This window comes from Dermacentor albipictus, chromosome 9, assembly GCF_038994185.2.
Source record: "Dermacentor albipictus isolate Rhodes 1998 colony chromosome 9, USDA_Dalb.pri_finalv2, whole genome shotgun sequence".
Classification (NCBI taxonomy): domain Eukaryota; kingdom Metazoa; phylum Arthropoda; class Arachnida; order Ixodida; family Ixodidae; genus Dermacentor; species Dermacentor albipictus.
In genome coordinates, this window is record NC_091829.1 from 59,112,726 (window position 1) to 59,140,530 (window position 27,805).

Sequence of the window (27,805 nt, forward strand, 5' to 3'; positions counted from 1 at the left end):
CACCAAGATCGCACTTCCTGGTCTTGCGTTTTAAAATTAAATTACGGGGTTTTACGCGTCAAAACCACTTTCCGATTGTGAGGCACGCCGCAGTGGAGGACTCCTGAAATTTGGACCACCTAGGGTTCTTTAACGTGCATATAAATCTAAGTACACGGTGTCTTCGCCCCCATCGAAATGCGGCGCCATGGCCGGGATTCGATCCCGCGACCTCGTGCTGAGTAGCCCAGCACCAGAGCCACTGAGCAACCACGGCGGGCGGGTCTTGCGTTTGCAGCGCTTCGCGAGAAAAGGCGGTTTCCAATTACTATCAGACCGCGCACAATCTTCTCAAGTTCCAGCGATCCCCACAGAGGGCGAAAAGTCAACCGCGGCGCGTTCCAGCATGAAGTGAGCAAGAGGAGCTGCTGCAATTTGTTCGTATGGTTTAACTTGTAGTTTTTCTCCTAGGGGTGCTCAACACGGTTCAATGTTTAGTCTATGAATTTACATATAACCGAGGAACATAGTCAACGTGTCATTGTTTTACGAATAAGCATACCGTCGTTTTATTGGACTTACGTTATTGACGTCTGTCCATTATCACTTTGATAAAGGTTTCGAGACCTCACTGCAGTGTGATAAGCAGCAGCCCACTGATATCGATTGCAGTGCGCGCCGTTTATCGATTCGAATTGTACGGCGGTAATATTTGCGTGAACAGCGTGGTCGTTTCATTTGAGCAGCGTCAGGCACGTTCTTTCTAATTAGATAACAATAATATCTCGGCCTGTTTAAGCGTCCGACATTCCATAGCCGCCACCAAGCGAACGCGTCTAAGGAAGGTGAACTTGATCAGCTGCGGCCGCAGCTGATGAAAATATGTGATAAGATCTGACAGATGATAAGATGTGCTGCATGCACGGCTTCCGTCGTTATAGGTCTGCCGCGTCTGGCCGCATAATGACGTGTTGCTTGGAAAAAAAACTGTGCTAGCTAGCGTGAAAATTTATGGCTGGAACTGAGCACAGTCTGTTAAGAGACTACCCAGGAAAACTGATTTACCTTGCAGCCTTGGGGCGTGTGCACCAGTGAGTAAAAAAGCACTGCTTCACATCCTCAACTTCGAATTAGTTTTCGTGCGGGGTGGATAGAACAGATTCCTGTAGTCATTTCTGAAATGCGGAAAATAATAATAATAATAATAAACTTATTGGTCTTTAAAGGCATTTCAATCTAGGCTCTTGTTATTTTGCCACTTTGCTAATATTGCTAACACTCAGTACAGCATAAATAATAAATAGTTTTGCCGCTTTCTGCATAAATGATACACTGCGATAAATTATTAGTGGCAAATGTATTTCTGGTGATATAGCTAGGTTAACTGCACTTGAGACATAATGAAATGACTGTGTTTATTACCTAGCATTTGACAGACAAATTTGTCATCTAATTGAGGCTCCACTACGCACAGCCCACACAAAGACACCATTGGAAGAAACGCACACGCAAAAGAGTGTTGTGTGCGTGTGTGCGTGTGCGTGTGTGCGTGTGCGTGCGTGCGCGTGCGTGTGTGTGCGTGCGTGCGTGCGTGCGCGCACACACATCTTTTCTTTCATGAACCGTTTTGTACACTTTTTAGTCGTACACGGATCACAAACTCACACTTACACCGTACTAATTGAGGCTCTTTTTTTCGAATCCAGCCTCCAAGACACTGCTGACATTTGCTGATCCCTTTGGACTCTATTGCCTCTGGACATACTAGACAGCAGTGAATGTATCACCACTGGAAGTAACATCAAGGAACCAAAGTCCTTACAAGGTATGTTTCTGAACACTTCAACTGGAACCATGATTTTCTTACTAACATTTCTTTCACCATTTTTTGCTTGCATGTTTGTCATGGCGTCACCATTTCTCTTTTCAGGAACACGGACAAAATAAAAATTATTGGTCTGCAAGTTGCCCACGCCAACCCATAGGTTGCTCAACGGTCACCATAGCGACAACATGTCCTCTTGAACTACGTGCCTCAGCATGAAATGTTTGCAAGATTACCAGATAGAGGGGTGTGAGCCCTATCAGGAAAGCAGCAGCCTAGTTTTGTATCGGACCCAGCGGGAACGTTAAAATTTTACATACAAGCTTACTTGCATTTAATGGCATTTATGCCAACTGCAGAAGTATCACGTGTAGTGCAGACTTGTTTTTTTTTTCAATTCGTTACCTGTTACTCTGTTACTCTGTTACCTGCTGCTTACAAATCAGATTGACGGGTATTTGCACCAGGTATCACGTGCTCACTGACAATAATTTGTTACATAAAAATAAGAAAAAAATTTGACCATTAAACGCACTTAGTGCAATTTTGAGGAAAGGCTACTTCATGTTGATTAAAACTGTAGCAGTCACTGCTCATTTAATTTTTTTTATTTAAGATACCCCCATGGCCATATGGCACAACAGAGGGGAGTGGTTACAAATTAGTAGAGTAAAGCAAATAAACCAGTGCAGTGAGTTCTGGTAACACAGTAATTATCCCGATTAAACAATGTTAGCTACAGCTTTGCAAGAAGTTTGGTAACGGTGATGGCTACCATACCTGAGGGAAGGTAGTTACATTCCTGGAGATGTAAGGAAATGAAAAATTGAAAGGAAGACTTCGTGTAACATGAATCAATTCTGGCGCCACCGTCTATGCGAGTTTCCTAAGGAGCGCCGTGCCGTCATGGGAATGACGGTATATGTTTCTGCGAGGCTTCTTTTGGTGGTGTTGTTAGAGGATTCGTCTAAAACGTGGATATGGCTACCCAAATAACGCGTTCTTAAAGTAAAATCTTCATAAAACATTTCCGTTCACGCATATTACATATTCCAGTGAAGTTTACTCACCTATACAATGCATAACCAAGCGAAGAAAAGCAAGAACAGACGACAAACCCTTCCAAAGCAAGCACAAATCTTCTCGTCTATTCTCCAACTTTAGCGGCCCGCTGATACTTTTTTACGTTTCATATAATTGTACATGCAATAACAAGTTCTCATAGTTAAACAAAACATGGTTTTGTGTGATAATAAAGGTAAATCAACTTTTTACGTGCTGTTTTACCAAAAAATTAATCATTGTGACAGATGGAACGGTGCTTGCCTGGGCCTCCGAGAACGATGCCAATCCGAAGTCACAACATACCGGCATTCCCATGCATACCACAGCGCAGCAGCGCTAAATTTCCCTCTAGGTAATGTAGCGGAAAACTCTATGACTTCCGTGGCACTGTGGAAGGTACAGTTTCCCTTCTCTAAGTTTATATAGGTGTTCTGTGTTACTATAGTGCCATAGCACTATAGTAACACAAAGCGACGGCATCGTAAACGTTGAAAGAACGTGTTTCGACCCTTTTGACCTTGGTTTGTTAAAAGCGTGTTAGGTTGGCGCTGTAGCGTTACGTACTTCGGAAGAGCCAAAGGAAGACATATACATTTGTATTTCCAGTGGATTGACAACAAAATGTTATTCAGGGCTTCATTACGCATTGCTCGTTTATGTGCTCATTGAAACGTGCTTTTTTGGATTTTGAAACACAAACTTACTTGTGGTATAAAAGGTTGCTGCTTCCTGGCTGTAGTCTGCTGTCTCGAAATGGGTAAGTGCAAAGCCACGCCATAACAGCTGCTGGCGGCCGTTTCAGAAGCAGTACGTCAATATAAAATATAATGAAGCATACTGGTAGTTGGCCACAAGCGTCCTAGCTAGCACTGCAGCAGATGTGCTTAAATGTATTTGAAGACAATCAGCAATCGTGACGCCCAACGCAGCCTTTCGAAAAAGCGACAGAGTGCGCAAGTGCCTGTCGTCTGCGAGAAAAATATCGCGTTCGCAGCGAGCAGGCTTGGTAGCAGACGACACTTGTAGCATTTTTCTCAGAGGCGCAACACTTTCTCACAATACAAAATTTTTATTTTCATAAACACTTTACGAGTATTTTTGTACAAGTCCATGCATTCAGTGACGCTATCTAAATCTGCGTCACTGAGCGTTGATTGTACCATGCCGTTGCCGCGTAGCCAGACGCGTGGAAACACGACACATCCAAGCGCCGTTATCTGTCTGGAACAGATAACGGTCAAACCGATTTCCATATTCGGTTTGTAGCCTAAACCTCGGCTCGATGCTAAAAAAATCTTACCTTTTTGTAGCACTTTTTCTGCACCTTATGCTACAGCCTCGATAGGTCTCTTGTCGCCAAAAAGCGTAAATAATAACTTTTTTTTTCAAACAAGGGCATTTCTTTCAAATCAACTTTTAATTGTGTAATAAGTCGCGTTTTGTAAACAGCGTTCACGGTCGCTTTCAAGGGCAAGCGCGCGACACCGTCACAAGGCCAGCTGCAAAAAAAAAAATTGGGCAGTGTAGAAACGCCGAATTAAGGTAGTGTACACGTATATGAGCACCCGTGCGAAGTGTCACGTTTGAAATCCGACCGGTAAAGTCACGAAAAGCTGCGCAATGAAGAAAAAACGTCGCATTTTCGCTCGCCGGAGCTGATGCGCGCATCTCAGAGCGCATGGCCCCATGGGATGACCTCCGAGATGAGGAGGCGCCTGGTAAAATCCTGAAGGTGGCGTGCTGGAAGGTACATCACAGCGACAGCCACTAGGTGTACGCGTCGTCTGCTTAGGTACTTTTTGAAGGCTGTTTAAGACAACAACTTTGCAATTACTAGCCCTCTGGTGTTGACAAGATTGCTTTAGTGGCATAGACCACTCATCTGTAACAAGTTAAGCCAAATTGCATAATTTACTTGCATGAAGTTGGCCTTTAACTGAAAAAATATGATTTGGTTAATTCATACAGCCCAGGTATCCACCAGGCTTGGTTACGAGCTTATTTGTTGAATAATACAAATCAATCAACATACAAATTTGGGCTCATCGTTTTTTGCTAAGGTGTGATTTTAGCCCCGCGACCCCCCTAGGCGACGCTTTCACTTATCTTCTTAAAGAATGCTGTTTTTGTTTAGAGCCTATTTGCAAGTATAGAATACATAACCAAGTTGGACTCATTTTCACCAATAGACGCCTCAGCGAATCAACAACCTTTTGGTGTCGTCATCCGTGGATTGCGAATGTTCGAGCTTCAAAACTTTGTGTTAAGAGAGGTGTTTCCAGACAAAAATAAATTGTGTCCAGCTTGGTCGTGTGCTATATACTTTCAATGAAATTAAATTCCGAGATTTTACGTATTAAAGCCACGATACGATTACGAGGCACGCTGTAACGGGGGACTTCGGATTAATTGTTGACCACCTGGGCTTTCTTCAACGTGCACCCAATGCACGGTACACGGCCGTTCTGTTCTTTTTTTCTTTTTTTACTTTTCTTTGCCAAGCCATCAGGCTTGGCAGCACAACGCCAACGCCACTACAACGCCACGTCGCCGGTTGTCTATGCACTTGGGTCGCTCATTGACAGAGTTTCTTGCAAACTCTAACGAAAACTTAGCTTAAACGGATTCCCACAGCGCGTGGAATCCGCGCACTTTCCTTTATTGCGGCAGCAATTATATGGACGCTCCCGACGGATTTCTGCCGTCACCGAGGTTCCGTATGAGGTTCCGTAGGTTCCGTGAGGTTCCGTATGAAGTCCAAGGGCGTTAAAAGCGTCGCAGCGCGACGTATGCTGTACGTTCGCGCGAAAGCGCGCCAATGTGAGCCGGCTATCTCGGTTCAGTCTCGCGCACGCAACGGAAGAAAGCAGGGAGGATGCGCACCGCCTTCAGTCGCGCGCAAGGCTTCGAGGAGGGGGGTGTGGGAGTGGGGGGCGTGTTCTACTCAGGGCGGCTCGGGCCGATGTATCTTGAAAGCCACCTGCGACGGATACAGAGTCCGCGCTGCGCTGCGTTTTCGCGGCTTATAGTTCGCCTTGACGCGAGCGGCTCCACGAAGGTCAAGTCGCTCGCTGCTGCTGCCGCGTTTCCTCACTGCAGCGTTTCGACAGTTGCCTGCGATCATCGAGCGAGGTGTGTTCACGTGCGTTTGTGCGCACGTGACAACATCCTTGTTAATTTAGTTAGTATGCCTACGTTTACACGTTTCTAGGGCCGATAAAAGTACTATCGTTACTTCGTGTATACCTAGCTGTCCACCAAATTGCAATCGCAATGAATGATTCGCCTCTCGGGCGGAACCGCGACTTTGTTCCTTCAGGCGGGCACCTTTCGTTGCCTCGTTCGACCATTTTCGTGGTTCGCGGACGGCGATGAGCGGTCGTACTGCCTATGCAACAGGCGCCTGCTCTCGAGCGACGGAGTGGTCGAGTTTCGGAGCACGTTCACCGCCGAATGGTCACCCGTGCTGCTGCTGCGCGAGCTTCTGGCTGTCTGAATGTTTAGATGCTAAAGAGCGGCATTGCAGTGTGCGAATAGGAGCACCAGCACCGTGATCCACTTCTGGGACAGGAGCAGTTTGGCAACGCCGAGGCGCAAGCGACTGTAGTGCGAGCTGCACCAGCGCGAGATAGCGGAGTGCGAAGGAAGTCACGTGACGCAAACGCGTCACGTCCTTTCATTTCGCTGATCGGTCAGCGTAACACCTAACCGAACGTAACCGAAATACTGATAACTTTTGTGCATCACATTGAGGCGCTACTCCTTCACTTGACCAGTGACCAGCTCCACTAGAAAAATATGAATGTGTAGGGTACTTTTGCTCCATAAACAACACAAACAATGATTTACCCTGATTAGTTCCACTGCTTTTCATAATATCATTACGGCCCCTACTGGGGTCATTTCCTCGTGAACAACAACTGACCACACACTTTGCAACTTCGATAAATCGACAAGCAGTTGTGTTGCTTATGACACAGTAATATCTGGCCGTTGTCCACCCACAATCTTATTTCCGCATGAATACAGCACCTGCCTACAAACTGCGACTTGTTCCATAACTTAGCGATACAAGACTACACCGCATTGAGGTAAACCAGAAATATAGCTTAAGTATATCATAAGAAGCCAACAGTCAATGACACCAAGTACAACATAGGGAAATTACTTGTGCCTAATAAAATAAATAGAGAAACGATAAATTAATGGAAATGAAAGTGGATGAAAAAGCAACTTGCCGCAGGTGGGGAACGATCCGACACCCTTCGCATTTCGCGCGCGATGCTCTACCAATTGAGCTACCGCGGCGCCATTTCCCCATCCACTTTCTTAGGCATTTATATTGGTGGAACATTCGGAGTGTTACCCAAGCGCCAACACTCACAGACCTTGGCGGTGGATGTGGAACATCCATGTGTGTGTGTATATATATATATATATATATATATATATATATATATATATATATATATATATATATATATATATATATATATATATATATATATATATGTCACGTACAAGACCGCTTACGCTGATTACTGCAGTTTAGATAGCGTCGTCGGCTGTCGGAAATCATTTAACTCATATGCACCGAGATATCTCGGCACCCTTTTTTCGCAGATACTACAGATTCAGCCTTCCCAAGCGGTTAAGACATAAGAATGTACGTAACCTACAAGACCCGCAATAGCAGCATCCTTTTTTTTTTTACTTATGGGGCTTTACGTGCCCAAACCACTTTCTGAAGGCATGCCGTAGTGGAGGACTCGGGAAATTTCGACCACCTGGGGTTCTTTAACATGTACCTAAATATAAGTACAGGGGTGTTTTCGCATTTCGCCACCATCGAGATGCGGCCGCCGTGGCCGGAATTCGATCCCGCGACCTCGTGCTGAGCAGCCCAACACCATAGCCACTGAGCAACCACGGCGGGTATCAGCAACGTTATACATGCACATGCTCTGCCTAGGAGACGCGGCAAATGAGCTGTCTCTACCGATATACAGGTCATCCATATAACTAACGTGATGGCCCAGGACAACAGCCAAAAAACATTACTCTATACGCCTAATAAGATGTCTTCTGCAGAGTACACGGGACCGTTTCGGCCACGTCCCGAGGAGGTTTGTTTCTTGCCTTTTGCTGCTTGTGCGATCTACACTTTCGGGTAAGTGCTAGAACACGACGGGGCGTATTGTGTAACGAATCATTTCATTTGGCAACGTTCTCTGCGCATCAGCCATGCACAGCGGATGACCACCAATAGCGAAGGGCACCATGCTTGCGTTAGCGACGCTTGGGCTCCTGTTCTCACGGGGTGGACGTACACGCGGCTATCAGTGCACCCCTCATGAATCGGTTATTAACACGCCCGCGCCTTTCGTTGATCTCCTCGCCATGGTTAAAATGGTTCCATAGGCTTAAACTCCTTAAAAAGCACCGCTGCTTGCTGTCAGCCATTCGGTCAGAGAGACTGGTTTAAAAAAAGCGCGGATACATGGACGACAGAAACTATAATATAGTTCGGTTAGGCTAAGTGATGACGGCGAAAAAAGGAATGCAGTTTCCCAGGCGGTACCACTTTAACGCACAAAATGAGACAAGGCACACTGAAGCACTCCGCCGCTGGCGCCGCACAGTCCGGAACTTCTCGCAAGCTGCATGCTCACGGCTCGGCGTCACTTTATATTGAGCGTTGCCTTGACCACTTCGATACGCCAAAATATCTCGCCCCTTTCACGACCGTCCAGACCGGGGCAGCTCTTGGTGGGGTCCCCGAGGTGGGCGTTCACCAGCAACAAGGACATGTCCGCCCGCAGCATGGTGTCATTCCGGCCCAGTTTCAGGCACTGCGCGCGCAGGCGGAAACGCACGTTAGGCAGCTCACCTACAGAACACAGTCTACCCGCCTGTCAGTCATGCATTTGAATGCGCGCCTGCAGGCTGGGCGATGCGTCGGCTAGGTTTCCATAGTTCAGCGGCAACCAACAAGTGGCTTTGTGCAAGACATTCAAGAAAAAGGAGACCGTGATCTGCGAGAGTATAGCACAAAGCTACAAAATACTCCCCATAAGGTTTTCCGAAAGAAAGCTTCCTCACCGACGAAAAAAAAATGGCTGTGGCTTAGCTAAGGTTAAGCCCAGGATGCGAAGCATACTAGCCTTTATTCTAGTTGTTGAACCACTGTTTAGCCTAGTGAACTGCTGTTGCTTGGCTATATTTGGTTCGGCTAGACGAAGAAACAACTCATGCGTTACTCTGCTTCGCCTTCAAGAGTGCAACGCGACAGCGTTCCCGTCGACCAGCCAAGTGGTGTAAGACAATGGGCTACGGCGCAGCGACTACGCGCCCCGCATTGGACGCGGTGAGCGTCGAGCAACGCAGCGTTCGGCGCGGCAACGAAATGTGCGCCTGAGCAAGCGACGCACGCCTGAGCCTTAGAAACAGCTCATTTCTAAGGCAACACCGCATTCACTAGACGCGCTTTTGTACCGCTTTGAAGCATCGTACTCGTGGCTTCAGTGGTAGCGTCTCCGTCTCACACTCCGGGGACCCTGGTTCGATTCCCACCCAGCCCATCATGCAAGAGTTGAGCCAAAGCCACCTAGAAAATCAGTCTCTGTAGCACGCCGCAACCTTGGCTTCTTATTCCAACGAGCAGCTCTGTCTCCAGGAGGCATCTCACCTCGTGAGTGTCCTGCAGAGGCAAGCGCAGCTGCTTATATACCGCCGCGACGCCGCGAGCGACGGCGCGAGTTGGAGCCCCGTTTCTCCTCTGTCGTGACGTCACGGTGTCACGTGGTATTGAAGGCGACACCGCCGCGCCTGAGGAGCTTGGTTGAGCTCTCGTAATATGCTTCGCATAAAAAATGGAGGACGCTCAATTTTCGCCTTTAAGAGTTGAACGCGATAGCATTAAAAGATCCCTGACTGCTTCTAACGCTTCGCGGCTACTGCAGCTTATGTTACCGTAATGTTTACCGGGAAACGCTGGTGGCGAACGCTACGCACGAAGGCAACTTTCTGGTAGAAACGCGGCCCCTTGCGTGGGCCGCGATGCCGCAGAGGCGAGCGCCATCTGGAGGTATTGCAAGGAACCGGGCACGCCGCTTCCACGGCCGGACTCGACTCCCTCGCTCCTCCGCGCGGAGGAGAGAGTAGAGTCCGGCCGTGGCCGCGACGTGCCCTTTTCAATAGACTCCACTATACGCGACAGGTGGCAGTCCTCAGTAAAGTTGCCAGCTACAACGCTGGCAACATTACTGAGGACTGCCACCTGTCACGTATAGTGGAGTCTATTAGGCCACGTCCTCCCTCTTTCTCTATCATCTTTCACTACCCATTCCCTCTCCCCTGACGACGCTTCGCCGTGCTCCCTGACGGGTTGCAGAACCAAGCGTCCTTCCTTTCCCTAGATCACTATCTCTTTCACATTTCCGTGCGCCGCCACGCGCCAAACTCGGAGGAGGCCGTCGCCGCTCTACGAATGATAGAAATGCTGGAAAATGGGTTTGTGTTTTGAGTCTCCGCGTAACAGAACTATGTTTTCTTCTATACTCAATACAGTCAAACGCTATCACGTCTGTAGGTTGTGTGTCAGTCGCACTTTACAATTTCTCTGACGTACTTTACCTTGAGAAATTCAATTCGTTCAATAACTTCCTTGCGCTATGCACGGAGGGCCTGTGTGGTTAGGTACGCGTGGTTCGAAATTATTCTTGTCCATACAACGGTCGACGCTGGACGCGTGATGCCGACGCCCGATTTTCCACGACACGGGGCCCTCAACGCTCTCGCGTTAAAGGTCGTGCCAGTACGGAGACTGAACTCTGACATAACGCCCATCTAGGATAGTTGCAACACGCTCGCAATCGGCCATCACGCTAGCGTATCGCAGGTTGAGTCCGAGTTAATCACCATCCGACAGTAACGATAACCAGTGACACCACCGCGGATTTCTCGAAAACATTGGGCCATTCCTCCACCTCTGCAACAGGATCATTTTTTAGACTGCGAAGCTTCCCGGATTGGAAGGCCGCACAGATAACTTTTTAGAGCGTAGCTTTTTAGCGCCCGTTACTGCGTTTCGCGTCGCCGTTGAACCTCGCCGTCGGCCTCGCCATAACCAAGGTCATCATGCGCGCGCTCCGGCTGCCATCGCTTGCGCGCGGCGCGAGTATTGCTCTGCCCTTGTCCTCCAAAGCCGGATCACGTGCTCTCGCCTATCCTCTCGCCCCCCTCCTCAGCACAGCGCCCTTGAGGTGACTCTCGCCGCTACTGCCCTCTTCACCCTCGCCGTCCCTTCTCCCGCTGTCGCGGCAGTGCCGCGGTGCCGGCAGTGGGCGCTCCTTGCCGCGCGTTATCTACGGCGCTCCCCTCCTCCGTTTCCGCGTCGCGTGGCTGTACGGCTCTCAGCCGTGTCTTTCGCTTCCCCGTTTGCGAACAGCGTTCCTCGGTGGCATTTGTCGCCTCTGGCAGTGCCTGCACCTCGCTGTCGTTCACCCGCCGCCACTCACGCCCGACACCTCCCCTTACCTGGCACAGTATCGTTGCGATGACTCGAAAGAGTTAAGTATAAACCCCATGCAAGCGATCTTGCGCGCGACAGCGACAAGCGACGCGATGGAGATGGCTGTCGCGTTCGCTTCGTCGCCTGCAAGTCGTACCCCATGCGAGCGATGACTTCGAGCGACGTCTCCCCAGTGTCGCCGGTATGAGGGTGGCAATGTAGGCGCCAAAACTAGCGTGGCCGGTGCTTTATTAAATTAATTTGATGTGTTTTACTGCAAAAAGCAGCATAAGATATTTCTAAAGGTCTTCCAGTAGGTTCTGACCTTTGTACGTGCAAAAATTCAATCGTTTTTTGCTCGTTCCGTGCGACAATCGGAAGTACTTGAATTATGCACATCCAGTTCTGGCTTCGCGCTATTGCCTAGTCACTCATAGCCGTTCCGGGCGTCGAGCGACAAACTCTAGAGTTGCAGAACCGAGCGATCGCGCGACAAGACCGAGCGATCTGTTCAAGCCACGGCCCGATTCCTCGCCCGAAGCCGTCGCTCGTCGCTGTCGCGCACAATATCGCGCTCATGGGGTTTAAGCTTATAGCGCTTCGTCCCCTTACTTCTACTTCCCTCCCCGACCTTGCGCGGCCACACTGAGTCCCGTCTGTGAGTGAATGAGTGTGACCGCTTGTCAATACCCCCCGCCCCCCTCTTCGCGGCGGTGACCAACTACAATATGGCGCGATTGCGGTGTGTGCTGCCCAATCCGAAACGCAGAACCGCCTCCGTTCGGCACTGCGTGTTCTGTATGCGGCTGCCTGTTGCTGCAATAAGGCAGCAGCTGCGCTCAAAGATCGCATTACCAAAGTGTGTAATCGTCGGCCAATTTTTTATTTACTTTCCACTCACCGGCAAAACACTTTTTTTTTCTCTTTTACAACTTCCCCCTTGCGTATTATGGCGGAACTATGATAAGAGCGCGTTAAGACGTCCCAAAAGGCGCATTGACGCATATTGGCTCCATGTAAATCACGCGTGACGTCAAGGTTTAATCTTGCTAAATAAACTTCATCAAAGAATCGTTGCAGAGTGGCTGTACGAATGCACAGGGAACAAATAATTATTGAGGATATCCACGCTACACCAAATGTTCTCGCGGCTTGCCGACAACGTCACCAGAGCCATTACTTGGGATCAGATGCTTCCCCTTCCGCACTTTCTGCTGATATGCAAATCTTTTCAACGAATGAAATGCAGATGCAGTTCGAACGACGGAAATCTACATGCCGACAAAGAAACCTTTTTTTTTCTGTAGAGCAATTTATATCATTGTGAGTTGTAAGAAAAAGATGCCTCCTTTCGGCAAATTCTGCGAGTGAATGTAATTGCAAGAATGATTTCACGTATACCTTCCAAATGGCGTCACTGACATGCGTACTCTTGCTCATCAGTTATTCACGCACGATCTGGTGAACCCGCTACCAAGCTGCACGCATGAAGCCTCTCAGTTTTCGGCGGCGTGGAACTGTAACGCCATCTAGCATGCACTGGTTCAATGACAAATGTCGCCTCCGAGATTGCGGAAGTGACTATAACACTAAAGAGGACTGAGAAATAGTTGCTGACGCTAACGCTTGCGACAACAAATACAGCCTGCTATACTGAGTAACAGTATCTCTTTAAGATTGTGAAGTAAGGCAGCAAAGAAAGAAATAAAGTAGGTGTGCGTCTTAATACGACGACGAAAGATTGCGAAGGGAAAGTCGCAAAAGCTGGACAAGAGACCTGACACTTTGATTTGTTAGGTGCAGCAAAATCTGAACATGCCGTGCAGGTGACATTTCTGATACTTTTGTATGAGTGAACCTGCATACGGTGCAGCCTATGAAACTGTTCTATTTGTCTCCTTCCCATACCACGCCTCTGCCCCTTCCTCCCCCCAACCCTTACATGCACTGTTTGTACATCGAAGTTAGTCGATCCAAAACACTTGGACCTTTTTCTTCCAGGCTAGACTCTGAAACTCATGGTCGCTCTTTCCATTGCCTAAGAAGTTGCACTGACGCTGTCGTTGGTGAACCTCGCTAAGGGAAAGAATGCACAAGCTTGAACACGGCGCGGTGTTCCTCCTATAATATCACTTGCCGGCACATCATCCCGGGCAGAAGATATTCGTCCAGCTGCTTTTCGACCCCGTGCCACTTCCTTCATTTAAATCCTCGGAAGCATGCGTCATAGCAAGCGAAACCCACGACGAGTCGTCCGGGTCATTTCCATCAAAACGTCGCCCTCTGCCAGGAGACGAAGATGCGGTGAAATCTCGAACTTCGCCAGTGGTCAACCTGAACCTCAATATGTACGAAACGCAGCGCGCTTGTGACACGTTCTCTGTCGTACCTCCCAAATCACACGCCTCGGTGAATTTAGAGGTTCCTCACATATCGAGTCATCAATAGGATGACAAAAGCAAAGTTTAGCGGCCACGTCGTAAGATGGCCCTGCGGTCTAACTAGATCACGCGGCCACAGAACGTACCGCAAAGCTCTGCCAGTTGACAAAGAGAAAGCATTCCTTCGTCTCAATAGCTGAGAAAGGTAGAGACGCATTCCAATTTCTCCGGTTTGGAGCAAACAAAAGCAGTTGCTTTCTCAGAAGAGGAGATTCAGCAATGGAGAATGACGCGAGTGCCATTGGGATCAACATATAGCCCCTCTCTCCTGACGGCGACTATGCTTCACCATCTATAGAGTGTGCCTTCAAGCAAAGTAAGTAGCGCGAGACTTCTCCGCAAGCCATTCCACGTGGATAATATAGGGGCTCAAGCAGACTCACACGATAAAGCACTTCAAATCTGCTGTATAGGAGGCAAGAAGAGCGCTACGGAAATGGGCGACGAACTCAGATGACCTGATGCACTCCTGGTGACCAACTCAGATAGGCGAGGAACAGTGGGCACCCGATGAACTGTTTGTCCTCAAAGAGAAAAGCGTGAAAGTACTTGGAATTGCATTGAAACCACACACGGGTGCTCTCCCTCTCTCTTGGCGAACCTCGACTTTATAAAAGAACAGTCCAAGCGTTTCGTGCTTCAGGCTGCTTCACGGATGTTCGACCCAGTTACGTCTCAAGCGCCCTCACTCACTCCGAGTTCCAATGTACACTGTGGTCCGATTCCATAGCCACGGTGTCGTGGATAAAAGGCGACACAGCGAAGCGGAAGCAATTTTTGTCGAACAGAGTGAAAATTGTCAGACAGAAAATTTACCTGTGTGGAGCTGTTGTCCAGGAAAGGAGAATCTAGCCCACCTGCTGACTAATGGAGTTTCTGTGGATAAGTTATCGTCTAATTGTACGTGGTGCCTATAACAGGATTGGCTATGCGAGTCCAAAAACATATGACTTTGAAGACCCGCTTGAAGTGGCGCCAAACGGAACATGAGCAATTCGCCACGTTTTCAACTTGTCCGAAGCGTTCCAATAGGCCGGCCCAAATACTTGAAAAACCCGAAGGCACCACGATCTTTCTCTGTTATAAATACATTAAGCAATGCCTCCTGGATCTCAGCGCTGAGTTCTATGCGGAATCATCGCAATCTCAGAAAAAGCGCCAGGACATCCGAGTTTAAGTTGATGTCTTTGTCAATACATTCACTCAATGACATACGACCAGCGGCAGAAGCAGAAGCATCGCAGTGCGAAGCTTTGTTGTTAGAATCATTGGGGTGCCACAAGAAAGTTCTCGGTGCACCATGTAGTAAAAATGTATTCGGTGGTCACGTGAGCCTTGGCTCTCAGCATCAACCTCAGCTCCTCCTTATTCAGCAGCCGTCGTACTAACGCGCTCAGTTGCCTCGACGCTTCGCGACGGTTAACTCCGATGTTTTTCTTTTCTGGTTTCCAAGGCAAAAAAAAAATAACTGCATAGCGTTCCCCAACACTCGTGATACAAGATTGGAATTCGCCAAGCAAAGTCCATTTCTGTGGTGGGTCGTAGTCACTCCTGATTGCCACGTTTTCTAAAACCCCAAGACGGGTTGAGATGTCTTCATCACAGCTTCGATTGTTGGGCGTGCAACCGGTCGCCCAACTGACGTATCACACAGATCGTGTTGGCTTGAGAGTACGTCTTCTGCTGCTTGGTCTGTAGCCCCTTGAAAAGTCCAACTGAATATTCCGATCGTCCCTACAAGAATCGAGTTCATCTGAGATTTGACTTCAGTTCTCAGAATCTGTCACATTTGGCCTTCTCCAATCCGTAGTCCAATATCTTGCAATCATACTTTGCAGCATACTAGTTGGTTTATACTTGAATTATTAACATGCCGCGCAATATAGACAAGAAGAGAAAAAGAAGACTCTTCTTGTGCTACTTGCGCGCACGTTAATAATTATGTAGTCCAATGCTGCCATCTCAATTCACAGCGACCTTGCTCGAATCTGCATGATTTATTTCGGCTTGCTCAAGCTTTGCGCAAGGAGCTAATTCAGCCAGATGCATTTCAGGTTCTTGGCCGATGTTCAAAATCTCAACAACACCGAAAATAGAGTGTGACCTATCGAACAGGCTTTACAGCTTCAAACGAACGGTCCAATATTTCCTGCTTCTTGAAGTTTGAATGTTCCTGAACGTGTTCGTGGACAACATAACTTCCCCTACAACGGGCAACTTCATCTACTTGGAAAGGTCTTCTCTCAGAAAACTCAGTCGGCTTGTTCCGTCAATTAGACATCGTAGAAAACTACGCCGCTATCTGCAGAGCGATGGCGCATCGACATTCTCGGCGTTTTCATTAGACGTTGCTTCTGCACAGCACGTCTTTTAGATGCGTGAAGTCTTTGTGTCACTCTTCGATGGCACCAAACAAAGAGAATATGCATGCCTCCATTGACAATTGGAGCATAGGATGCGTCTATGGGACGCGGTAAACCTTTAGGGTACAACGGAAGCAACATTGCAGATGGCAACGAATCTGCTCTTTCGGTCAGTCGATAACGTGTATTCGCAGTTTTCAGAAATGAGCTGCACACTTTTGTGAAATGAACACATTTGCTACGAATGGTGCCTTTCCATATTTTGAATAGACAGACACATTTTCTGACACATCTCGACCTTGTTTATTTCGACCCTACTCACGGAAAGATTCACTGCGCTTAAAAACGCAATCATCCAAGGAACGAGTTTTTTTTTGCTGTCTCGCTGCCTCCAATTGAACAACCAAGATCAATCCTTGAATTTTTGCATCAGTCGCCTTCTGTAGCTTTCGAGGCATTGTTGTCACAATGACTTCGATTACACGAAACCACCAAAGCTGACAGAAGATGTCTCAGCACTATGCATATCAGCATATATGCATGTGATGTCGTAGTTACCTTAAGACCTTTCACTCCTCTTACACGACTTTAAAGAACGTCATAGGGCGCCATAACTGACGTCGCTCTCAATGCAGGAACACCGAATGACGAATGAAAGGCAGCAAGCAAACGCAAGCAATTCTTCCTGCTCGATGCCAAACGTGTCACATGATGCTGTGGACCACATGTCCACCACATCTTCGTAATAGGCCTCAGCCACCTGCAGGCTGGCAATGGCTGCAAAGGTAGTGTTCATGATAATGAAACTTAACCATCAAGCTGAATGAAAGACCCATGTCAATGATGGTTTCACACTTCCGGCACAGCGGTAACCATTTACTAATGACTCCACAAGACATCTTAGTAGCTTAGGTCCAGCCGATCGAACATTTGTCTGCGGTGCTACAAAAGAAGCTTCCTCGGGGTCATATCGTGACGTCGCTGACGACGAAAGAAAGTAATAATAGTCTCTTTGATAGTCTTTAAACTTGCCATGGAAGTTGCGGCTCCAGCTTCATAAAGTAGCGTGATTTCAAGACCTGTCACAAAGGGTTCCACAGAAATCAAAAGTTCAATCACTGCTGCAATAGCATGGAACTCAGCTTGGTAAGTCTAGAGTCGGCGTCGAGCGTTCTCTTCGTTGACACATTTCTTGAGAAGGCTTCACTGGGCCGATCACTTGGGTTTGAGTCGATGCATGCGTAGATCCCTGGAGTTGTCGCAATGTCCGATAACGGTAGCGAGGGCCATTCGGCACCAAAAAACTACTAGGAAAAACAGAAATCTGCACGTCCCCGAGCAATCAGAACTGGCAACTTCATTTCCTTTCTGTTCTCCTTAGCTCGCGTGACCTTCCTTGTTGCCCAACAGTCTTCATGCGCACTTTTGCACCAGAGGGTGCGTCATCTCTGCATGACGACGCCAGCAACGTTTCTTTGGTGTTCCTTCAGACCACCGGTACGTCGTGGCGTTTAAATTATGGCGTCTGCACGTAAATGCTTGCGCGTTTTTGTAGGTCCGACGCACATATTGTAATTTAGCAAATGCGGCACGCGCGTTCGAGTAGAAAGTAGTACGGTGCCTAACGGTGCAGCGCAGGACACCGCAATATGAACAAAACTGCCAACGGGGAGCGGGCAGCGCGGCCACAGTGTGGCCGCACCGTTGCGAGTCGCACTTGTTGGATTTATTACGGATACACGGGGGACTCGGCTTGACACATGTTGCGCAGTGAGCAGGGTTTACAACGTTATTCTGTCACAAAACAAATTTAAAACCCCTTAACATCTGACTACGTATTTCCAAGGTAGTAGATATACAACCAAGGGCCTGACATGAAAAGTTCAGGCACTTCCCGCTGCACGCACGATCTCTTGACAACAACACAAAAAAAATCGTGCCCATTCGCTCTACGACGGGCGCCGCACGAAGTATTGCGGCGCAAGCGCAATCAGTGCCAGAGGGGCAGTTAGCTGTACGTCGTCTGCTAAGATACCTCCCACATCGCCGCGACCTAGATTGCGCTCTTCGCTTTGGAGTACACAAACCCTGTGGCAATGGTGCGTCAACAGCTAGTATTCTAAATCAGCTGTCAAAGCACGTAGGCATGCTGCACACCTAAAGTTTTAACTGCGCCTTTTGCTACTCAAAGGTCCCTTTTGTAAGAGATGGTCGATTTCAGAATTCGCTTGCTAAGGAAGTAAAAAATCACACGACAAACAAGGCATACTTGTGCATCTATGCTTGAGATTTATTATATGGTAAATACGAAGAAGCCCAGACCACGACGGCAGATGAAGCTTAGATGAAGGTCGCCTTCCTTTCGAGCACCATGGCTGCAGCCTTTTGTACCAGAGCGCGTGTGGCGAAGTAGGAGGAACCGTAGCAGACGACGGCAAGCTAACTCCGCCTCTGGCGCTGATTGTGCTTGCGCCTCAATACTTGTCACGGCGCCCACTTGGTGGTATGATGAGTGCGGCCACGCGCGCGGTGTTACCTCTTAACAGTGGCCGCGCCTGTACATGTCACTGCCGCAACGCGGTCTCCTTGGCATTTGTCACTCGCGACCGCACGTAGTCCGCCATGTCACTCAACTTCCGCGTCCTTCTGCGTTTAGGCTCACGTCACGTGACGCCCGTCGTCTGCCACTCCGAAGAACCCAAAGGCGCGCGCACACAAGCATAGAGAAAAAGAAATATACTTGGCGTATGCATTAGATGTGCACGGCCTTACCTTTCTTCTGAGGGTGTCTTCGCTCTCGAAGAACATGGCCTTCTTCTTATCGCCTCTCACTTGTGCCACGTTGACGTCATAGAATAGCTCAGCTCGCAAAAGCCCCAAATCCAACTTGCAAGGCTGAAAAAGAACAGCCGAGTAGCTATCACATTTGGCCCGAACTTCGCCGCTTCAAACGTGCAGCTGCGGCTTAAACAGGCAAAGTTCAGTTTATCTCTGGTTGCCTCGAGCGTACAGAAAATCACAACGCATGGCCACTCGCTCCATCAAAATGTCACGCCGGTTCAATCGTCTTGGGGTCAACGCATAGGGGGCGTCGATGAAATTTGGAGGCTGCCTTAGCAACAGACACGCAGCGTGGCCCGTGAGCTTAATCCCAGCGTCATTGATGCCGCCTTCTGAGCTGCAAACAACGACCTGACGCAGTAGCCGTGGCGATAGCCGTGCACTGCTAAGCTCGAGGTTGCGGGCTCGATCACGGCCGCGGCGGCCGCATGTCGATCCGGGGCGAAAAGCAAAAAAGCGCCGCTGTCCTTAGATTTGATGATCAGCAACGGCTGCATAAGCCGCAGTATATTAGTGTCCACTGCATGCGGGACAAAAGTGTACTTGAGTGATCTCCAAGCGCCTTTCAGTCAACTCCAGTTCAACCTCCACCCAGTCTCCAATCAAATCTGCAATCCTGTTTCGCTGGACATTGGACTGTCCTTCTGCAAGGCGACGTAAGCTTGCGAGCTTTCTTTTTCTCTTCACGCAAACGGCAATTTCCATTACACCGGTATACGGTTTGTACAGCCTATCGGAAGCTACACGTTTGCTTCAGCTGCGACCCAGCGCAGATTGAGCAAATCTCCTCCCCTAAGCATTTGGGAAGCGGTACAAATTAACAGTTCGCAGGTTGGGAAGATGAACTCGCGGGCGGGGAAGAAATATGATAGACTTACCGCAACGTCCAGGCTGGTGACGAAGAGTACGGTGCACTCAGCGTTGACCATTTCTTCCGTGACGATGTCGCCCGAATAAGGCTTCTTCAAAGTGTAGACGAGTGTGCCGAGCTCGAAGGAAAGACCCATCTTGGTGTCCGATGTGTACCGAACGGTTCTGCGCATAAACTGCGCAATCTTGCTCTGCGCGCAGAATGTAAACATCAGAATTACTAAACAAGACAGACAGAAGGCGATGGCTATACAAGGCATCTACTGGCGTAGAACAGAATGTATGCATTAGCTCACGCCTTTGCACATTTGCACAACGATTTCGTAAAACTGTCGTTATGACAACTACGTCTGCATTGCAATACGAGCTACAGCAAGGTCTAGCAAAGGTGGTTTCCCACCTTTGCTTGGGAAACTAGCTGTCCCGGCCGAGTACTGGAACACATTGAATGTTCGTACGTGGAGTGAGTGGTGTTACGATCGGCCAGATGGTGCAGTGATCTTCTAGCCTCTCCTAGCCCTAGCCCACTACGACGAATCGCTTTGTAAAGCTGACAATGCCTCTCTCACGGACACACTACCGGCGCCCGCAAGGCGAGAGTATTGTTAGCTGGTTCACTGTCACCTTAACGGACCAATCAGAGCAAGAAAAACCCCTGGAAAAGGGTGTTTGACAGCGTTCCCTCACGGAACAAGGTAACCGCCGCGGTCGTTTCACAAACGCCCCAGCTAACTGCGGGGTCATCGCAGCAAACAAGACGCGCCAGATTAAGTCAAGCGTGACAACCTTTGTCTACGAAGCCCCCCACCCCTCCTCCTTTCTGTGTGTTCAGCGAAACAAAGATGCGTGAGTCAGTCTGTCAACCCTCATCCTCAACGAAGGTCCTTCGACAACTTTGGACGCTTCGATTAGACCAAGGTTGAACTGCAGCTTCCCTGGCCTAGGCATCTAGGGAGGAGAGATGGGGTCTAAGCAGCTGTTTTCAGCTCCTCGGGGTGCTTCACTTAAGTGATGCTAAGCTAATGAGATGTAACGTTCTCCGCTCTCCATGTAGGTACTCTAAATAGACCCGATACTACTCGTTCTCGATGCGAACATGTTGCTCCCTTCAACAACGTCCTTAGAGTGGATGAGTCGGACGACGGCATGGGTCAGCTACCCCTTTTGACATGCCCGACCCCAGCGCTTACAGTGGGTGCAGGAACTTCGGCCAAATGTTCACCAGAAACGGTTCAGAACGCATGAATGCTGCGTTGCTATGACGGCTGATCAGTGACGAATCTCAACGGAACTTGGTTGTTCAGAACTGAAAGGTAAGCTCCATGTAGCTGGGCCAGCAGTGTGTTCAGAGCCCTATGCATCTTTGGAGCACGCCGCACGTCGTGCGAGAACACGTAACAATCACGTGGGAAAAACTCCTTAGAAGAAACGTTGTGGACATCGACCCCGCTATCACGGGTGCCCAGTTCGAAGGGCATGCCGACACCAAAGTTCACACCGATGCAAAGGAGATATGGCCCCGGAACTTTGCTGGTATAACGAAAAAATCGGCTTTGAGAAATGGTGATCCCCTACGCAAGCTGCTCTAAAACGAACGTCGAGGCCAACTATAGGAAAACGAAAAAAACATCTAGGTAATACCTTGAGGTCGTCGATGAAATGTCCAGTCCAAGTTTCGTCCGTATACCTGTACGGTCGACTGTCCGAGCATTATCTGTGCTAAGCTTGGCAATAAAAAAAATAATAAACAGACTCGAGACCTCATACAATTGCATGAGTGTAAAATTTTGTATTTCTTTTTTTTACCAGACTGTAGTCGACTGCTCTTCCCTGTGGACTCCCGTCAGTAAAGCGGACAAGACAGGAATTACTTGTTTGAATCAGTCAGTGCCAGTGTTTACAGGTCGACATTATACTTAAACACATCACGAGCACTGGAGCCACTTATAATTCGAACATACTTCTTGTACACTAAATAGTAAATCTGCCTCATGCAACGCCTATTGTTGACATATAATCAGTCATATTAAATTAGTCTGCTGATTTTTTCAGAGCATTTATTCCGCTACGAGTACTTCAGTAATAATGAAGTAAACCTCAAACATGACGACCACTGCAAACTAAGCAAGCAACAACGCGCCAACTACATCGTGAACCTATTCCGTGTCACGCTATTTTCTCGAATACTGACAAAAAAATGTTAATTTTTTTGTTTCCAACCTGTCTTCCTTCAGAAAAAAAAATAAGGATAAATTGGCTTCAGCTTCCATTGCTCCATGAATTGAAAAGGCACACAGAGCACTCAGATGAAGTTAGGCTCGTCCACAGCATTGTAAGAGAAGTTAAAATGCTGTTTGCGAGCAGAGCTCCTGTTCGACCGTTTTTACCAAAATCGTGTGGACGAAGTGCCTTCAGAGGTGGTCCTCCTCTAATCTTCGCCCCGAGGCTCAAAAAATTTCCCTGTCAAGAAATATTTCCAGCAAACCAACTGTCATGAGCATTTGTAGTGCCGTCATTGTCCCGGGAAGACATACAAGACTACCATGTTGAACTGCGCGATACGATACTATTGGCCTCGCGCAAACACACTGCCTGAAGCGTACTGTTTCCCATAACTCTGGGATTCGCCTCGGGCCGGTAAACTGCGAACGATACAATTCAGCAGTTTACTAGCTTGAAAATTAAGAGAGGTTAAACCCCGAATACTGGAACGTTTCGGCACTCCACGCTTCACCTCGACTCGAGAAAGTGGATGGCAACGTTGCCTCTCGACAGGTGTCATCACTGCGCTTCACAGACACCTCGTGGCAATTCTTGAGTGGCGTAATGTCTTCTTCAGTCGATGCGCGGCGCTGTTCTCAACTCGGCGGAGTGTAGGTAGATTTTTGAATCGAGGGTTGTTTAAGGATGCGGGCCTAAGTTCTCGTTACGTGGTGGCGCTGGCATCGCACACCTATAGTGCCCATGGTGCGCCCGCATGTAAGCTCTATGTGATGCAGGACAAATTCAATCCGTGACTGTATGGTACAGTTTACAGCGCCACTGCACGGACGCTGCCATTATTTAGCACGTGACCACGCCGCCATTGAGCGCCTTCTGGCGTCGACTTCCCGGTAGCAGACGACTTGCTGCGTGAATGCATAAAAGGACCGTTTCCCCTTTCTAGAGTACATGTTACACGCCAGTGATGCAACGTTTCCGACGGAAAGTGCGAACGGAACTTTAGTGCTGCTGAGAATTTGCGCAGAGCGTTATTTTATTCTGATGGCGCTGTGCGAGCACTCCAAGTCGGCGCATGGACGTGTTCGCATGAAGCGATACCCGATTGCGCGTACTTTCTCTCTCTTCCATTTTCTCGTAACAGGATAAAGCTTTTACCGCTCTTCTCTATTGTGCAATTCGTTGCGACGATGGTCATGTGCGATAAGTTTGTCAATAAAATGTGTTTCGCTGTCCATTAAGCATACCTATATTACATTACGCCTTACAATCACCTGTTGTCCTGAACATGCAAGAGGCTGATAGTACCCAGAGGTGCATATGCCGCCGGAACAGTCAAGGCGAGGGAGAGGGAGAACCTTTATAGAAAGGCAGATTCCAGCCGGCGTATAGACATTGCTCACATGCTACTCAGCGTGGGGAAGGGAGTTGGGGAGAGAAAGACAGAGAGGGCGAGGCGCAAAAAAAAATGAATAAGTTTTTAATGAAAGAAGCAACAGTTTTCCACCTAAAGTCTTCGATGATTGATATTTTAACGAAACTACAGTGCGTTAAGGACATTTGAGTATATTTGCGGCATAACCGTCACAGGGGTTTCCGTAGGACAGCAACCCAAGCCATTAACAGACGGCGTTTCAAATGCACTGGACATGTGGCACTTTTCAATGAACCTACAGCCAACCTGGGTTACTGAGTATGTGCAATAGAGCGTGCGGCAAGCGAGATAACAATTCTCAGCGTTTGGGGGCACCGGCTCGCCACGCTTCTGGTCTCGGAGGCTATGTGCGTACTTCGCGATAGTGCGATTAGATGGCGCAACGCGTCCAGAAAGAAGCGCGAGAGCGAGAGAAGTTCATTTGCTTCGTGGCGCGTTTTTGAGGCGCCATGCATTTCGAAAGCCAAGCGCAGGCTTCGCGGTGGCGGCCCTAGATAACGCTGAGTGTTGTTAGTGAAGCCCGAAGAAAGAGTCCCGCTACAGTTCACACCTCATGCACTCGCCATTTTAAGGGTGTAAATGCGTTGTGTCGCTACATTGATTGAATGATAACGTATTACGGTTGACTGTCATCTTGAGGTGGGATATGCAGCAGCTTCTTTTGCTGGAGCAACGTCTTGTTACTGCCGACAATCTCTTTACAAGTTTGCGATAGCTGCCGAGTGGGCTTTCTGATTTGACATTAAAAGAATGGCATCAACATACTGAAATATGTAATAGACAATTGCCTATAAGCTGTAGCTTACAGACATATAGGGGTGTTAAATAGCAAAATGTTTCCGTTGAATCAAACACAAACATTCGAGAAAAAAGAGACAATTTCACTGGAAAGGTGAAGCACCAAATCTGATAATAAATTAGAGAGCTAAACGAAGTAAGGTTGCTAGCTTTATCACGCGGCTACAGTGCTATAAACATTCGTTTACTAACAAAAAAAAAATGGCTGTGGCTTAGGTAAGGTTAAGCCCATGATGCGAAGCATACTAGCCTTTATTTTAGTTGTTGAACCACTGTTTAGCTTGGTGAACTGATGTTGCTTGGCTATATTTGGTTCGGCTAGACGAAGAAACAACTCATGCGTTACTCTGCTTCGCCTTGGACGCCCCGCATTGGACGCGGTGAGCGTCGAGCAACGCAGCGTTCGGCGCGGCAACGAAATGTGTGCCTGAGCAAGCGACGCACGCCTGAGCCTTAGAAACAGCTCGTTTCTAAGGCAACACCGCATTCACTAGAGCCGCTTTTGTACCGCTTTGAAGCATCGTACTCGTGGCTCAGTGGTAGCGTCTCCGTCTCACACTCCGGAGACCCTGGTTCGATTCCCACCCAGCCCATCTTGCAAGAGTTGAGCCAAAGCCACTTCTCCTCTGTCGTGACGTCACGGTGTCACGTGGTTTCAAGGCGACACCGCCGCGCCTGAGGAGCTGGGTTGAGCTCTCGTAATATGCTTGGCATAATAACAAGCATGTTATCACGTGCGCACAGGCAAATACGAACCCATGGTCAATAGATGACCGCAGACACCCGTCGCCAAACGCTGCCGTGACAAAGAGCGGAAGCTGCGGCGAGCGAATTCGCCTTCGTGCTGCCTGCCGCTTCAATGCCACGCAAGTTGAAGAAATCGCCCAAGAAGGCATCAGCTATCTATGGGTGGCGCAGCCTTCGAGCCCATCACTGACGACCTCACTCATCCGCCACAGCAGGAGTACAAGAGGAGATGCGCACTAACTTTTGCCCCCTTTTCCTACCCTTCCTAGCTAATGCACTTGTCACCGCTCCACACCCGTTGATGCACGCGCGACAAGACTGAGCCGCTTTAAGCCACCATCTTCTAGGCTTACCTTCACGAGCTTTGCGTCGCACCGACAGCCTACGGCGCATGGCCGGCATGTTATTTCCCTTTGACTTTATGCGAAAGAAACCGCACAACGATGCCGATGGTAGAAATTCCCTTTGAGTGTCTGTACATAGTTTCTGCCGAAATAAAAGGACCTTCGGGCATCGGAACGCATACAAAATATTGCTCAGGTTTAACAGCGTGGAATTTGTAAATGAGACGTAGCTAATCTGTGGTCCTCGATTCTCGTGCACCATGAAGCAGACATGCACATAGTAGAGCGTCACGTTCGTTGAACGAGCACCCTGCGGTAACCAAGTGGGTGTGGCATTGTGCTGCTGGCCTCGAGGGCGCGGGATCGAATCCCTAAAAAGGCGGCCGCATTTATGTGGTGCGAAATGCAGAAAAAAGAAGCTCATGTGCCGACCATTAGGTGCACGTTGAAGAACTCCAGGTGGTGAATATTATTCCAGAGTCCCCCACTACGGTGTTCCTCATAATCATGTGCTGGTTCCGGTGCGTACATTACCACATAATTTAAATGTTTTGCGTTGATTGGCGAAGTAGACTACAGGTGTCTTTTGTCAGTATTAGTCCATCGCTTTAACTAATCCAAATATTGGGAGATCGACCAAACAATATGTTGCTTTGAGTAGATCGAGACAACAAATTCGCGTGTTGCATAAGGCATCATCATCATCATAATCATCATCAGCCTGGTTACACTCACTGCAGGGCAAAGGCCTCTCCCATACTTCTCCAGCTACCCTGGTCATGTACTAATTGTGGCCATGTTGTCCCTGCAAACTTCTTAACCCTTTATTGACGAGTGTTGCCTACAGGCAACGTACCAAAAAAGATTTTTTTCTTACTGAGTTCTCCGTCAACACCTCCGTACTACTGCGTGTCAACCCGACGTAATCTTGCTCCAGGAAACGCACAATAATCCGGTCAGCCTTCCAGGATATCACTCTTTCACTGCGAACAACGCTCCGCACGGAGTCTCCACACTCGTTCGAAAAAGAATAACCGCAATCGAACACGATCTGAACGATCGGCGCACCGAACACCTCTTCATTGAGCTCATCCCGCACAGAAAACGAAAGGAAGGAATATTTATCCTCAATATCTACAATACTCCATCTCAACGCCATAGCCGATTTCTAACCCTCTTCAAAAAGGCCCTTAACACCGCAGGCAGCAGCCCCCTTATCATCGGAGGGGACTTCAATCTCCCGCACACAGGATGGGGTTACAGACACAGCTCTGCTGCAGGTCGTAACTTATGGCAAGACTCCCATGATCTCGGGCTTACACTCATTACTGACCCAGCCTTCCCCACTCGCCTCGGCACTTCTACTGAACGAGACAGGACGCCAGACCTCACTTTCACCAAAAACGCAGACAACGCCCATTGGCGCAACACCCAACACGACCTCGGGAGTGATCACTCTATCATCGAAATTACTCTCCCACACCTACCAGCCGTTATGAGAAGAACAAGGGACTTTACTTGGACGGACTGGGATGCGTTCCGTAAACGCCGTATAACAGCAACGACGGACACTCCCATTACCGACATAGAATCATGGTCATGCGATCTACTGTCTGATACTAAATCGGCCACCCGCATTATCACAACAGACGCCCCGACTGAGTGCATGGACAGTAGACTCGCTCACCTTATCGAGGCCAAATCATCCATCCTCTCTAGATGGAAGGGACAACGGCTCAATAGAAGACTCAGACTGAAGGTCGCACTTCTCAACAAGGAAATTGAAGCTCACTGCCGCGTTTTAAATCAACAGCAATGGACAGAGCTCTGTCACTCTCTAGACGGGCAACTCCACCACCCCCGATCATGGAAAATCCTCAAACATTTGATTGATAGCACCACCACCCGCTCATATCAACAAGATCGCCTCACCAAGCTTTTATTCACAGAAAGCAAGACGCATGGCCAGGACCACGTTAAGAAGAGCTTATGTCAAAAGTGCATCCCATCTGGGCATATACTCAACCTCACGGCCCATACACAGGGACCTCCAACCCTGCCCTTGATGAAGACTTCAGCGTGGCAGAGATTCATGCTGCCTTACATAAGCTGAACAGCCGTTCGGCGCCAGGCCCAGATGGTGTTACGAATAAAACACTAAGAAATCTAGATGACCCCTCGGTGCAACAACTCACCGAATACATGAACAACTGCTGGCGCCAGGGATCCATTCCCTCGACATGGAAAACGGCCAAAGTAATTCTCATCCCCAAACCCGGTAAGCCACGTAGCCTCGCCAATCTCCGGCCCATATCGCTAACTTCATGTGTAGGCAAGGTCATGGAGCACGCACTCCTAACCCGTG

At 48.6% G+C, this 27,805-nt stretch overlaps 2 protein-coding genes across 6 annotated transcripts in view; both read right to left on the reverse strand.

Moving 5' to 3' along the window:
* Positions 1 to 27,805, reverse strand: part of LOC135921383 (uncharacterized) — a 141,794-nt gene that overhangs the window by 56,710 nt on the left and 57,279 nt on the right. Inside the window, exon 1 of one of the 4 annotated variants that reach the window (XM_065455728.2) lies at positions 3,574 to 3,600. The exons of 2 other annotated variants lie outside the window; for them this stretch is intronic. The gene's annotated coding sequence lies outside the window, so the exon portion shown is untranslated. Of the gene's footprint in view, positions 1 to 1,044; positions 1,062 to 3,573; positions 3,601 to 27,805 lie in introns of those variants that run through there. One more of the 4 variants, XM_070525982.1, reaches the window with a different exon arrangement.
* The window catches only part of LOC139049997 (uncharacterized), a 48,334-nt gene continuing 28,959 nt past the window's right edge, over positions 8,431 to 27,805 (reverse strand). For both annotated transcript variants that reach the window (XM_070525987.1, XM_070525986.1), the window contains 3 exons: positions 19,905 to 20,087; positions 18,958 to 19,080; positions 8,431 to 8,721 (listed from right to left, as the gene is read on the reverse strand). In XM_070525987.1, coding sequence (XP_070382088.1) covers positions 8,551 to 8,721; positions 18,958 to 19,080; positions 19,905 to 20,087 — 477 coding nt within the window. In that variant the 3' untranslated portion in view covers positions 8,431 to 8,550. The remainder of the gene's footprint in view (positions 8,722 to 18,957; positions 19,081 to 19,904; positions 20,088 to 27,805) is intronic.